This window comes from Amblyomma maculatum, chromosome 9 (genome assembly GCF_055883805.1).
Source record: "Amblyomma maculatum isolate TAMU_Amacu chromosome 9, ASM5588380v1, whole genome shotgun sequence".
NCBI lineage: Eukaryota > Metazoa > Arthropoda > Arachnida > Ixodida > Ixodidae > Amblyomma > Amblyomma maculatum.
The window spans coordinates 20,204,921-20,220,499 of record NC_139352.1 but is presented as its reverse complement, the minus strand read 5'-3'; the positions used below and the strand labels follow the sequence as shown (position 1 = coordinate 20,220,499).

The 15,579-nt window shown below is 45.0% G+C and overlaps 1 protein-coding gene across 1 annotated transcript in view; it reads right to left on the bottom strand.

Moving 5' to 3' along the window:
* Nucleotides 1–7,477: 7,477 nt before the first annotated feature.
* The window catches only part of LOC146178534 (uncharacterized), a 42,135-nt gene continuing 34,033 nt past the window's right edge, over nucleotides 7,478–15,579 (bottom strand). The window contains exon 8 of the mRNA XM_084579991.1: nucleotides 7,478–7,537. Within this exon, the coding sequence (XP_084436117.1) occupies nucleotides 7,478–7,537 (60 nt within the window). The remainder of the gene's footprint in view (nucleotides 7,538–15,579) is intronic.

The following is a 15,579-nucleotide window of genomic DNA, read 5'->3' as shown; positions in this document are numbered from 1 at the left end:
TGGTCACTGCATTAACGAGACTTGGCTCTGCGATGGTCGCCGCAACTGCGAGGACGCCTCCGATGAGCAGAACTGCACCCCTGGAATACGTTGTGCGAAAACTGACTTCATACAAGGACTACTTGCAGCTATCAATGCTGGCGGTGCGACGGTGACAGAGACTGCTCGGACGGTTCAGATGAGCAAAACTGTCCTTCTGGAACCAGATGCTGGAACAATAAGTCCGCGTGCAAGGATAATAGTGAGTGCATCGAGAAAACATGGCTGTGCGACGGCTACCGCGATTGCTGAGACAGCTCGAACGAGCAGAACTGCACTATACACAGGCGTTAATTGGCGTGTATTTTCAACAGAAACACAATAACAGACGAAAATACGGTTTCAGTTTTTTTTTTTTTAATCAAGACTGCATTTAACGGCTACATTTTCAAACCCCATTGTTCGTCATGGTTCCGTCGAGCAAGGCTGCTGGACAACCGTAGACGTGTCCTAATGAGGGGTAGATGAGGTTCAAAATTCTAGTTGGTTTCTGTAATATATGTGATGTCAAAAAATCATCAAGTGAAGCGGTACTAACATTGAACGGCATCTTTTTATTTACTAGATAACTACATTGCGAAGGCATAAGATTGTTAGTCAAGGAAAGTTTCTAGAGCATGCGCACCGGTCGTTTCCAGCCACCATTCGGACAAGTGGCGCCATCGGGCGCCACCAGCGCGATTCAAAACAAGAATGATGAGCGTGTTATTCTTGACGGATTCGTCTGTGTTGACTTCATCAACTGCCACGATTTACGAAGGCGCACAGAAAACATGTCCTGACTCGTGACAACGCAGCTGTCGAAAGGTTCCGCCCATGGGCGTAGACATGTGTCCTCCAAATACGATGTCAGCGGACGAAACGTGGTGATAGCGTGTATATGCATTTTATCAAACACCGCCAGAAAGGACACAACATATTCCATGGCCACGTCTTTTATGAACTATGCGAATGGGAATACGTACTTTGTGCGCGCACTGGACGCTATCCTCATCCTCTGCGGCACCTTTAATGTCGGCATCAAGAAATCACTGAGTTTTTCAGTGTTCATGCGCGAACAACTCGGCGCCACAATTGTTGACAACCCTTTTCAAGCCACTACCAGAAGTGCATCTTACACTTATCACATCATTGTACGTCACCTCTACACAACCAGCATAAAGTATTTGCGTTACTTTCTCACTACATGCCTTTATTCGCTGTCCGGAGTGCCAGCACAAAGCCTACGCGTGAGCAAAACTAAATTTCCTCAAAAAGAGTCATCATCATCATTATCCTGACTATACACACTACAAGGCGAAGGCCTCTCCCATATTCTTCCAATTAACCCGGTCCTGTGCTAGCTGCATCCACTTGACCCCTGCGAACTTCTTAACCTCATCCACCCACTTAACTTTCTGCCGCCCCCTGCTACGCTTTCCTTCCCTTGGACAGTTTGTTGCCATAAGCGACCATCGGTTATCCTCTCTTCGCACTACATGCCCTGCCCATGCTTATTTCTTCTTCTGATTTCCACTAGAATGTCAGTAACTTCAGCTATTTCTCTGGCCCACTCTGCATGCTTCCTATCTCTTAACGTTACCCCTACCATTTTTCGTTCCATAGTTCCATAAAGAGTATTTTTTTACAAAACAACTGCTGCGGACGCTATTTTGTGGACGCGGCCTGCGGATGCGGTCAGAAATCTGTGAACCTAGTGAAGTAATGCTCTCGCATTAATAATAACGGAACCTTATCGCCATATTAGTGCACAATTTATTCCCACCGCAAATTTATGGCAGAACTGTTCTCAACAGACCGTGAAGGTTTTGACGATGTGTAAGTTTCTGGATCAAAAAGAGACATAAACTAAACAATTACCTTTTGAATAAAGCAATGCGGGGTGTATCACGCAGGCAGGCCTTTCTTGTGTGTCAGTGCTTATCGTATCAGAGTCATAAAGTCCAGCAAGCTGCGAATGAACGTATATTCTACATCTTCCCATTCTTTCAGCAGGTAGTCAAATTTCTATTCGGCACTGCATAACTTCGCGCCCTAGAACTGCGCACGAAGCGTAACCAAAGATTTTCAAGTGATGTGTAATGTCAGGAGAGTGGCTCACTGACTCCTTTAGAAACGCCTTGTTACTATACAGCCAACTTTTCTCGAATGCAGGCGAGCCCAGTAATTTAGCAGATATTCGAGTTCTCGGCTGGGATTTTGTCGTTGAGCTCAGCAAGTGGAGCTTAACATTCCAGTCTATGCAGCAGTCTATGCAGCCTCAATCCCGGGGAAAACCTACGGAAATGGCAATTACAAAGAGTCTATTGGTTTCCCAAAGTCCTGCGAACAATATTTTTGTCGAAAACTTAATTTATCAGTTCGACAGCTCCCAGTACAGATGGACGCATGTATCTCTATCTGGACGCATGCGACGCTGACGGTTGCGGTACTGTGAAATGCATTGAAGGTCCATGGTCTTTCATCTTAAACTTTTGGCTGCACATAATTCCCCATTAAACACTCTTGGAAACGTTACATGTAAAATTCGCAGTCTCTTTGACAATACATTTTGCCCTAATATACTTACCCGCAGATGCAGTTGCTTCTTTTGGTTTCCGTAATTTAAAAAAGGCCGAATTGAACGCAATAAAAATTATCCAGGAATGAACAAAAATTGGAAAGTTCGTCGGAAGCTGTTACACTCCTAACACGCGTTTGCCTAAGAAGAGAGCACCACTGCGTCAAAATATACTGAAAACAAGAAATTGATTTTTTTTTCTGTCTAGCACAACTATACGCAAAAGAACTGAAGATATAATAAAAGCAGTCAACTTGTCACGCCGCTTGACTTTCATGAGCCAGAGGCCATAGTGTGGCTGTATAGTTTAACCCTGGTACCGGCTATTATGTACCATCACTTGACCTTTGACCTATGAATTTTTTTTTATCTTGAGGGCAGATAAAGCATCACGAGTTCCCTCTTGTAATTAACCGTGAGTGTGCGCAACGTAATCGCTGCAAACTCATTTCTGCCTATGTCTAAATCTAAGCCTAATCAAATACAAACCAAGAGCACCAAGCTTCCGCTTCGCTTAACTAGGTTTAACAGTATTAAACATTTGGCTTTCTTTCCATAAGGCATAAAGAAGGAAAATGGGAGCCTTAAAGGCGAAGCTTAAGTTCCTTCCTACCCATTTTTTCCCTCTTCCTTAATTTTACGTTATCACGCAGCAATATGATGAATTAAAATTGAGCAAGTGCAGTGACTGGTATCATTTTATATACAAAGACAACAAAACGATTACTCTCAATTATGTTACTGGGGAAAATGCGTTTGTTTATTTTGTGCCTATAGATGTTTCGTATCCTTTGAAGGCTGCAAATTACTGATCAAAATAGATATATATGTGGCATTTCGCCACAAGTTGAGACGGAACAAATTGCGGTCATCGCCCCTGCATGTTCTTCTCTGTTACTGGTCCTACAATGTCTCTTGCCGCGTTATATCGGATGACAGCTTGCGGTATCTTATCATTGCGGTCGGTCTGTGGGGCTCACCGAAGCATGGTTTTAAGCTGGCTATTTTCTGACCGAGCACTTGCGTTTAGCAAATTGTCAAGCGTTCTAGACCATGTAGCAGGTAAATGTAATGTCATACCATTCGTTGTTTAAATTCGCGACTCACATATTGCATCCTCATTTGGGGTACGACAACCTACAGAAACCTTGAGAGATTATTAGTCGTTCAAAAGAGCGTTCTAAGAGCGATTGAAGGGTATTATGGTAGACCACAACATTTGCCTACTGCACCGTTATTCATCAAGCACGATATGCTAAAAGCCAATCAGATTTATTATTTCCACTTGTTAAAACACATCCATCCGCACAGGCTACATGCGTCAATACCAGATCATAGCCTAGCGAGATATGAACTTCGAACCAACAAGAAACTTACCCCTAAAGTTCGAACAAACTACGGCAAACAAACACTAACCTACCATGTTCCCACTGCTCTTAACAGGTCCAATCTTAATGTTGACTTCTCTGTTAGAAGTAACACATTCAAGCGTAACATTAAAGCATACCTAATTGCAAACAATATTGAATTTTCTCCAATCTAACATTTCAAGATTTCTGTATGTTGATCTTAACACTTTGGTTGAATTTTCTTGGTTGGAGCAAGTGAACCAATCGCCTATGTTAGCAGCTTATGACTGAATGGCAAATTATGATTTTATTGTATATGTCTGTAATACGGTTTATTTTGTTTTTGTTGTGTACTTCTTTTGCTGCTGCGCTTTGACGCGTGTAACAATCTTTTTGCGGCATATGCGTTTATTATTTGTGTTAGGTTGTAAATGTCTAGATTAACAATGTATTATTTCACTGGTCTGTCAAACTTTGCTTGGGTGCCGAGGCCTCGTCATGTTTTTCAACATTTTGCCTCGGCTGCCCCTTTCTGTAAAAAGAAAAGAAAAAGAAAAATATCCATATCGGTATAGTTAAGTCAGCTATGCTGAAGCTCGCGTACCATGACGGGGAGACACAAGATCATAAAGCCCTGATTAGATTCAGCGTTTTTTTTTTTCTGTCACGATTTTCGCGCGTCAAAAAGTGCCGCGCCGACGCGACGCTAAGAGGCGCGAGAGCCGCCGCGGATAACTTCATGCGAAAACAAATGCATCAGCGAGCCGAAATAACAGCAGACAGAGGTACGTGTGAGAAGCGACGGTGTTCATTGTGTTAAAATCACGATAGAGCTCATTTCGATGCTACTGTGCTAAGTGTAGCAAGCGTGCATAGGTCCCACAAAGATATGGCGTGTCGAGTGAACCAGACACATACTTTCGCACGGTTTTTTTTTTTTTCTACATATTTCGCTTCAGGGAGGAAACAGACATTTCGATCCGCGAGTAGGTCGTACACTCACAAAAAAGCGACACTCCATGATTGATAAAGCGTTTATTTTCACGACAATCACATTTCTGCGGCCAAAATGCACACACCTCGTCGGCCATTGGCGGCCATGTTGACAGCGGCCGCTCAAACCGGAAATGCCAGCTTTCCTCGCTGCTATTGGCGCGCGTCCGCAGCAGCTTCCGGTTCGAGAGGACGCCGCGCAGCCCGCGCTTTAAATATCTGACAGATCCTGATCGGCGGCGGCAGCTCGCGTTTATTCCGACTCCGGTCGTCAAGTGCGCGCCATAGCGCGAAAAACGCTGGTTCGACGCGGTAAAAACGCCCCATGTATTCCGGCCTTAATAGACATTTGACATGGCCACTTCCAGGGACTGAACCCCTCAGCTTCGAAATAGCGTCTACCATTAAGCAAATCCAGGCTATCCTTTTTCTGTTTACTGAATTAATTTGGGTGTGGCTTTAGCGCGGTGCCATCTTCTCTAGATAGCGGTGAAAGCTTTGTGTAGCATCACATATCTCACACCGGGTGTTACATTATCACGGTTCGTTCTGTATGCGCTCGTGAAATGCGCGTGCTGAGCGGTTCTTTTTGGGTGCTTCGACAGCGTCATCATCATGGCACTTTAATACCGAATACTTTTACAGAGCTTGGAAGTCTCTGATGGGAAATCTCTCATGTTCATCATCATCATCACCAGCCTGATTATACCCACTGCAGGGCGAAGGCCTCTCCCATATTTCTCCATTTAACCCGGTTCTGTGCCTAGCTGCATCCACTTGACCCCTGCGAACTTCTTAATCTCATCCGCCCACGTAACTTTCTGCCGCCCCCTGCTACGCTTTCCTTCCCTTGGAATCCAGTTTGTTACCCTCAGCGACCATCGGTTATCCTCTCTTTGCACTACATGTCCTGCCCATGTCCATTTCTTCTTCTTAATTTCCACTAGAATGTCGGTAACTTGAGTTATTTCTCTGACCCACTCTGCACGCTTTCTATCCCTTAATGTTACCCCTACCATTTTTCGTTCCATAGCCCTCTGGGTTGTCCTCAACTTAAGTAGAACTCTCTTAGTTAGCCTCCACGTTTCAGCCCCATGATGTTACTTTGATGTTACTTTGCTTTATAGAGGAGCACAGGTCTTTATACTCTTGGTTGTGATGTGATAATTGTATGATATTCTTGTATATATTTGAATTCCTGCCCCATTGTAAGCCATTACGCCTCCTGTCATCTCCCATCCACCAATGCGTAGTGGAATACCAGGTCGAACTCTCTGCTTTTCGGCGTATAATGATCTGTTGGTCCTCACATTTAACACATAAGCTCGAAAATGTGAGCGAACTGGTTGCTTCGTATGTTTCAGCAACAGGCGAAAACTCTCATAACTCAATTTACCAAACAGTAAGTTGACATACATGCAAATCTTTATGTGTCAATGAATTTTATGTCACTCTCTTTTTGACAAAGTTGAGACTGGTTAGTTGCGACCATTCGTGCGACAGTCAGTTTCAGTCGCCGGAAGTGATGTACATCTTGTTATCTTTTCTTTGGTTTTATTTCTGTACGCATTTTTATTGATGGCGTTCTGTACGCAGTGCAATATATTTTCTTTTTCCTTCTTACTCTTCGCTAGCTAATTTGCACAATACTACAAGCTCGCTATGCAGGCAATAGCGCGGCTCGTCCTCTGCGCAGTCGTGTGACGTAATGCTACATGAAGCAAAAATTAAGTCGTTCGCCGTTAGCAGAATTCAACACTGCTACAGCAGAGAGTATTTGCTTCTCAACTAACTATAAACGCGCGTGCGGTGTGGCCGACTCGGAGTTGCATATGCGCTTTCACTTTTCATGCAATCGTAGAGGGCAGAGATCACTTGTGAGCTTAGCTAGCACTGTCGCGTGAGTCAATTCGTAACTTGAGTGCCTCTCGTAATCATAACACTTCATGAAAGCGTCAACCCCACCGAGATCCACAGAGCACATCGCTTTTAAAAACTTGCGCGCTCTTTAGAACGTGCGGCATCACGTTCCCAAAACAAGTTTCTATTAACTTGGCCAATCGCGTGTTACTCATCGGCCAGGAGTTTGGCGTAGACGTCAGCAGCTGCGCAACATTCGGCGTGATGCGATATGGAGGAAACCGCTATATATGATGGACGGAGTGCGCCATCATGACTATGAGTTCAACTTGTCTACCGCTGCGTGTTGCTGCTTAGTATCTACCAGACCTCGATCTCTCTTCGAGCCTTCATCCAACCTGCTCGCTCACAAACGTTGTAGGAGTGTGGTTTGCCTTCACAGTAGTCGGGTGGACAGAGAACGGCGAACGCAAGCAAGCTGCCGGAGTCCTATCATCTAGAAGCCGTGAGTGGGAGTAAACATCAGTATGCTGTGGTCAAGTTTTCCGAAGCATCTGTTGTGTTTGCTGACTTTCACCCCCTTTTTAAGCCCCGTAGCCTCGCACACATTAAACAGGACTACCTCCACGCATTGTTCTACGGTTGAGTTTAAGTGCACCGAAGAAGATAAATGCATTCACATGGATTGGTTGTGCGATGGTTCAGACGACTGCAGCGGCGGATCCGACGAGTTGTACTGCAAAGAAAAAGGGACCTGTCGGGAAGACGAGTTTGCGTGTGACAACGGTGATTGCATACCCATCCATGAACTCTGCGACTACTTTTTCGACTGCGCAGACGACTCAGATGAAAACCAGTGCCTAAGCCCTGACTATGAGTATAGAATGTTGGAATGTATCACAGCTGATGGTTTGAAAGTGCGTGTTCCTAATGATTATCTTTGCGACGGTTATGAAGATTGCAACGATGGTTCGGATGAGGACAACTGTCAGAGCTGGAGCTCTACTGCGGTTACGGCAACTGCATCTCGAAGTCCAACGGTCCAACGGGTGCGACGGGAAAGCTGACTGTCCGGACGGATCAGAAGAGAAAACCTGCAAGGAACCGATCTGCTCAGAGACGGAGTTTCCCTGCGGTGAAGGTAGCTTCATCTGGAAGCCCTACAAGTGCAACCATAAAAACGACTGTTCGGATGGCTACAACGAGGCAGACTGTTAGCAAGTGTCTTACTGAGAATCGAAGCTGTACTCCTTTGGTACGGCGGCTGGTGCAATTCCTGACATTTTAAATGCGATAACAGTCAGGCTTTTAATATATGGTTACGCTGAGGAATATGCCACTTAAAAATGTTTTTGTTTGGAAATATTTTCTGTGCACTTTGTAATCTTGCAAACAAGATAAAAGGTAGATAATGTACATTTGCGAAATGAAATTAGCAGATAACCTTGAAATATTTATGAGCCCTGCTTTGAATGCTATAAGCTTCCCAGCTCCCTAAAACCGTAGAAGGTAATTGACTTCAAGAAAGTTTAAGTAAACATGACAAAAGCGGAAATTAAAATCAGCTAACGTGTTTAACGAAAATTAAGTGACGTATAGTAGATGGATCAATGTTTCAGGATTTTAGCACTAGCTGTTAGCAGTTCGAAGTCTCTGAAATTCCGCATACCAGATTTCTTGTTATTGCTTCCGTAGACAAAAACGTTCTTTTTTGTCGATAACGTTTAACTTTGTTTTATGCATCTAAACGGCAGCCTATATAGGTGTACAAAAACTCCCTGGCAAGGTGCGAATGACGAAAGAAAATTCCGATACACAGGTAATAGTTTTCGCTTACATATGACGTGCAAATTATCAGACACTTACACATGCACACTGATATATCTAATAAAGATTACTGTCATATCACTGTGTCTGCTATTGTCCAATCCTTATTCCACTACCAAGTTGAAAGGTGGCCCCACTGCGGGAAGTTTATTGGCATGTATGTCCACCATAACTTGAGTATAAGACCTTCAATATAGGATGCTTCCTTTCAGGCGTGCGTTAAAATCTATAAAGAAGACGGAACTTTGTACAGCTCTTGCTTTGTGTACTATTCAGAATGACAATTCTGTTCAATTCACCTTAATTCATGGGTTATACAAGCACCTTCCCTTCCATCCGTACAAAACTAAAATGTGGTCCAATTTGATACTCTGATTTCACAACACTAATTCCTATGTAGATTTCGGCACTCCCGAAGATTAGCTCCCAGAATAATCTATAGACCAGCGAATGTCCTTCAGTGCTGTCTCCCGAGTTGGCTTAATCTATGTTGGTAGAATGCACAAGGGGTTCAACCGAGGGTGTTGGCCAGATTCCTGCCACGATTGTAGTTAGCGGGCTGTTCTGGGTCAATCGCTAACTTTTGCAGTTCCCATCAATGAGCATATGTTTTAAAATATAATGAAATGAGGCTTGGCTGTAAATTCACCATTAGGTTTAGTTGGTTTGTAGCGTTTCAAGTTCCAAAGGCACTCAGGCTACAAGGTACACCGTAAGCAAAAGAGCTGCGGATATTCCTCCCACCTGGGGCTTTTTAACGTGTACTGATATCACACCGTACAGAGGCGTCTTGATTTTCGCGTCCATAGAAAAACACCCGCTTTAATCCCGCGTCCCTACTTTCACTATTCGAGCGCCGTAATCACTGAGATACGACGGCGGTGCTGTACTACATTATCTATTAAGCTTATCCTACCCCATTCAGCAATGAGAGCCATTGACTCTATATCATGACAATACGGCACACCAGTTACAAATTATTTTCTCACACACAAGAAGTCACTGCACGCCTGCCATCACACCTCCGCCGCCACTTGTAAATATGACATTGTCACTGACATAAAAACTTTTACGGCGTGCCTGGGACCTTATCGCTCGTACCTATCATCCTTTCTTCTATCTTTCTTTTATATTCATGATGCTCACAAAAACGACCACATTACAGCAGCAGGAACAAGACATTTGCCTGACACAAGAAAACAGAGGCCTACTGGGTCCCACAGCTTCCCAACGTAGCGGACAGCAAAACGGAACGCAGGATGACTGTAGCAAAGCTTCCGCGAGAAAAGCTATATCTCCGAGGCTCAAACTAACTGTAGTTCATTCGATTGCGTTCGCGTCTCACTTACACTCACGACGCACGCGCTCTGGCTCAGGCTGAGTATTAGCACGCAGTGACACTCAATCAGCCTCATACATTTGCTTAAAGGAACTTCTGCCGACTATCGGCACAGATGAGCATGAGTAAGCAGAAATCAATGAAGGTGGTATGGCTGAGCCTAAACTTTGAGTCATGTCTCAATATTCCTCATAAGTACGTGCATTCGTTAATAAAGATCAATCAATTATTTTAAGCATAAGGTGTCTATGTTTGAAGTTTGAAGTCTCCAAAAGTTGCGTCAACTGTTTCGTCGTAATCGGGCGAGTTAACAAAAAACGAATGATGTACTAGGTGGACGATGGACCCATCTCGTCTGGGAAATCGTAGGGATAAAATTAAGCACTGCGGTGATAAACCACAGCCTAAAAAATCAATCAGGCTTCAAAATAGCCAGACAGAGCAATGGCGACATCCGGATGTGGCGTAACACTTCTCGTCACGTGATGTGTGGTAGGATCAAGTAACGTGTGGCAAGGGTCATTTGACTGGACGTCTGACGTGTCTGCATGTGTGTCACGTCACCGGAAGTCGGGCGTTCGAGAAAAAAACTGGAATAAAATGAGTAAAATTGATCTGAAAAGGTGTGAAGTGTCATTTATTCGAAGAAAAATTGAAAGAAATAAAAAAAGCATGTGTAGCTTGCTACAAAATGACGTCGAAGACGCAGATACTATGGTTTCCGAAGTGTGAAACCTCTAAAAGGGCAGCCCTATATACCGTGTACAGCAGCTACGCTCAGGCTTATGCATTTCTCCAGTGCAGATTCTTCAGTGCTCTTCCCATTTCTTATTTCAGTATTTGAAGTTAAAACTTCCCTTTGATGGGTTTTCTGCACGAGATTGCTAGTATCATCCAACAGCAGGCCATAACTACACGCAAATAACTTAAATTTTAGAACAATGTGTGAACGCACCCACACCACCAGAAGGGTGCGGGCTGGCACCGCCGTTGGACACGGCAGCTGTGATGTCAAAAACGCGTTCTGCTGCAGCGCTCAAGCGAATAACGTCGGATAGAACTTAACAACAAAGGGGCAGATACACCTCAAAGGAAGCCCTTCAAGAATTTCCGTCGTCTGATTTTCACCGTGTCTTGATTAATCCGAGCAGACCATGGTGAACCTCCATTCATCTGCCGCACCGTCCGTTGCCACTCTAGCAGGTATAACGGAAATATCCCCACTGTCATGAGAGTCGGCTGGAGCCTTTGGCTCTAGGGTACCCTTCTAACGGCAAAATCGTTCTTTTTCTAGGCTTGCATCCGACTGCAGCGCATGGCATGTGTTCTGTTTCGTTGTAGTCGTGGCCATGCTGAGTACAAGCTATATATGATTACAAACTGCTTTCGATGCCCTGATGGGATTCCAATTTTCCCGTAAGTCCACCTTGATAACTATAACAATCCAAGGAGCCACGATAAATGCAGTCAGCGGCAGCTGTACGGGCACTCGACGTCGAAGCAAATCCAATATAGAATGCTGTTTCACTTCCGAAGGAAGTTAGCTTATGTATTTGCGTTTTGTAGCTTTTATCCAAGATTAGTTAGGAGAGAAAAGTTTGCGTGAGAAATTAGTCACGCAATACCTACGCCAGGATTTGTTTCAGACACCGCAAAACCGCATGGAAACCAAAAAAAAAAAAAGAAAAAAGCAGATTGCATCCCAGATTAGTTGTCAATTACTCAGTAATTACAGCTGTTGAAATTGAGCGAACGTGGGACAGAATAATACATTTAAAGGCACCGTAACAATCAGTGGGTACATTCTGCTGCTCAGCGTGATTTATGGGCTCTATAGTATATTCACGACGGCGGTATTTGAACGTAGCCACGGTGTTTTGCGAGGCTGTTGTATTCCGTTATACGTGGGGATCTTATAGGTGGTTATAAGCTGGTATTTGAGAGCAGCCTAATGGTTATTTATTCCTTGAGAAATGGGCAAACTTATAGTCCCTCTTACAAGGAAAACTAACTCTCTTTTTCAAGAAAGATTACTGTCACAGAACATAGTTTGTAAAATTGAAAAATGGTTCTGTCTTCCTTCTGACGATTCAGTTTTTTATTCATTGGTTAAATTAGTAAAGAAAGTCTTGCCCTACACAACCATTTAGAGGCCTGCCGCAAAGTGGTACAGACACCACGTCCGCCCAGTCGGCTATTAGAGAGCTTTAGCAGAGCCTATTGGTGCCGTTGTCAGATAGGAAAGGGACTTGGCACCCGAAAGTGCCGCGTCCTAGGATCACACATAATCCATCAGCTCTGCACCGCTCGCGGTGCCCGCTGAGCCTAACCGGAGCGTTGGAGGCAAAATTTGTTTTAAACTCAGAGAAGGCGAGGGCGACCTGCACGAAGAGCCTCCTGGTTATAAAAAGTGGAAATAGGCATTAAAAAAAAAAGCACTGTGTTATTTTCCTGCCCCACTGCAAAGCACTATTTTTGCGCATAAACATCTTATAATATATGAAGCGAGAAGCAAGCTCTATTCTTGAAAGGCGTTTGTTATCTGTGAAGCTGCGCGGTACCGCAGCGTGTAGAGTCACCACGTGCGAAGCGCTCGCCGGACCGCTCCTCGAGGGGGGCTAGCAAGCAAAACGCGGGTACCGATCCGCTTGCGCGCTCCCGTCTCAGCGTTTGGCGCATGCGCAGTAGCTCCCCCGCTCACCAGCTGAGCGGAGCGGAGGCTGAAATACGCTCCACTAAAAGTGTCTAAATTATCTCCTGCGGGTAGCAGGTAGGCACTGGTTCGTTTTCCTTCGCAGTGACGAAGCCACCAGTCGCGGGATAAAAGAAGTGCAGCAATACATTTCCCCAGCGTGTGCCTTTGCTTAACTCAGTTCACTATAGGTTCGATAGTGCTCCAAACTACTTTTGAGATGAGGAATGCCATCCATTCCAATGGCTGACATTCGCCTTCCGTGTCATTTGCATAGTTTCATGTCACATGCACTACAGTACGCACTCGGTGTGAAGCGAGTTGGGCTTTCTAAACGAGGAAAGTGTCAGCGCTACGGCAATTGACATTGGGGAAAAAAATACGAGACACTTTGGCAAATAAAGTGGTGAAAGGCGAAAGCCTGAGTACCGCATTCTGCTACGCATTTATTCCCAATGTGGCGATGAATGATGCTTCGTGTAAAGAGGGTCACTACTTTTTCACTTTCCTCCCTTTTTTTTACGGCATGGTACATGTGTACGCGGAGAACTATGACAGATACTGAGCCTTTTCTATCCTTTTTCAAACGCCGCTGATGCCTACTGTACTAACGCCTCCTATCAGTGTAAGGCCTATTAATGTAAGGCACTACATTATTGGGGGCACTTAAGCTCATCCTTTAAGGGTATGACGCGAGAGCGTAAGCTACCAACCCATATATAAAGTCGCGCTTCAACCAAGCCGTATTGGCGTGCCTGCGTGTCGTAGGGGTAACGATACTGCAAACGGTTCTGGCAGGCTGATTCTGATATCACCCTCCCATATGAAAGGAGCGGTTGGCAGCTTCTGCCCGTTGCATAGGGGTAACGTGAATTCAAATGTCATGACAGGCTGATTGAATGGCAAAAGCGCGACACTTTTGCTGACGACAACGATGAGCCATTTAAGGCTTTCGCCCTAATAGTTCGGAGCAATGTGAGCATTGTGCTGAGCCCAAGCAGGCGTGCGCTGCCAGCTTGTGTTACATCTACCGCTCAAGGGCTCTCTGAGAGGCAATAAGCCAGCTTACTGCCGACACAAATACACGAAACGCGTCTTCTTTCTTGATTCAGATCGAACAACAGGGTCAATCAGACGTGTATAGAAGGCACGCGCAGAGCAGCGCTGAGAAAGAAAAATGAAATTACTCGCCATGTATTGGCTTTCACACATAACACTTGTTCTAAAGCACCGTCGTAGTCTAATACCAACTGCCACACACAAGCGCATTGCGCCTAACGAAGCAGCTGCTTTAAGACTGGACGGAACTTGCTCCTCAGCAGGCCACTCGAACGCTCGACACCGTCTCATCGGCTTTCCACTTTCGTAACAAACGTAGACCTATTAGACGCTAGCTCTCCGACTAATATCTCGTCCCGCCACCCACCAGGGATCTTTAACATGCGCTGCCACCGCACAACCGAGTGTCGCCTTTCGTATTTTGCCTCGGGTAGAACGCAGCGCTGCGGATGAGCCTCTGACTCAGTTGCCGAACGAGCTAACTACCCAGCCCCCCTCCATATGAGGCAACGTATATGTATATTAGGTTGATGCACGAGCTCTATCCTTAATATTATTTCCGGTGTAGCATGCATGCCGCCAAAAGGACACCTCAGTCCTCGGGATTCCAAAGAACACTGGAAACTAAAAAAAATTTGCCATTGTGACACCAATTATAACTAATGCCGTTGGTAATCCACCTGGGTGCATTATTTCGAAGGTCTGTTGATATCATCGCCACGGTAACGATTCAAGCTGTGTTGTTAGGAAGAGTTTGAAATTGTCCCTTATGAAATCTGCTACCGACTGCGCTACCAGCCTCTTCTCCGGAATGAAAGTAACAGTAAACAATGGCTATGTTCATGACGGTGGGGTTAGTACCGTGGAAAGTTGTGCGCGCCATCGACATGATCAGCTTCTTTCACTCCGACTTACACTGCTTCGCTCGCAAAATTTAGTAAGCTCCTTCAGAAACGTCTTACAAGATAAATGGAACCTATCACAGCTTATTCCGGGCTCAGTTTAACAGCTAATAAACCGAAGCGAGCGCAGCTGGCAGTGGTTCGGAAGTAAGGAGCCCAAATGGCTACGTCACACCATTGCCTTCTACTTTCTTCAGGAGACGGGCAGAGGTACAGCGTATTCGCGAACCGCAAACTTCGCATCGCGCCAAACATCCGACGTCACCGGGGCGAGAAATACCGAGATACTTAGTTTCAAGCTGTGGTTTTTTTAGTGCTCCGTGCGGGCTGTGACTTCAAGGTGCCCGTGATCTAAATAGACTGGCGGTTGCAGCGGCGACGGCTAAGTTAGCGTCAGAGACGGAAATTAAAAGCTCAGGTCGGCCGTGGCGAACGTGAGGATCTCTCCTCTCACATGTAACCGTAACCATACCCATCGTACGCTTTGGAAAGTAGACTTCCTATTAATGTCGCACGCAGGCACTGGACTTAGACAGCTATATGTTTGTAATGTGGTATTCAGCAATGTGACCGAGAAATACAGAACACGGTCTGTGTCTACATGCAACTGCTGACAGGACATATTAAGGCTGTCACCTCATACCCTTAGAGCAGTAGCTTATGTGCCTCAATTATTTTAATCGTCTTACGTCAGAGCAACGTATAAAACAGACACAGCATAACTTTACTTTCGTAGATCACAAAGGTTCCATGACCATCCGCCCGTGTCACTACGAAATAACTACATCTTTCCTGTTGCATTTGCTTTTGAAATACAATTCCTTTGAATGCCGCAGCGAACGCGTCATCACACCTCGTACATCTCACTGAGTGCTCAAGGCTGTAGTTTGTCTTCGTATGAAGACAGAGGAAGGAAACAACTTCTATTTATTCAAATTTGCTTCGAAGTAAAAATCTCC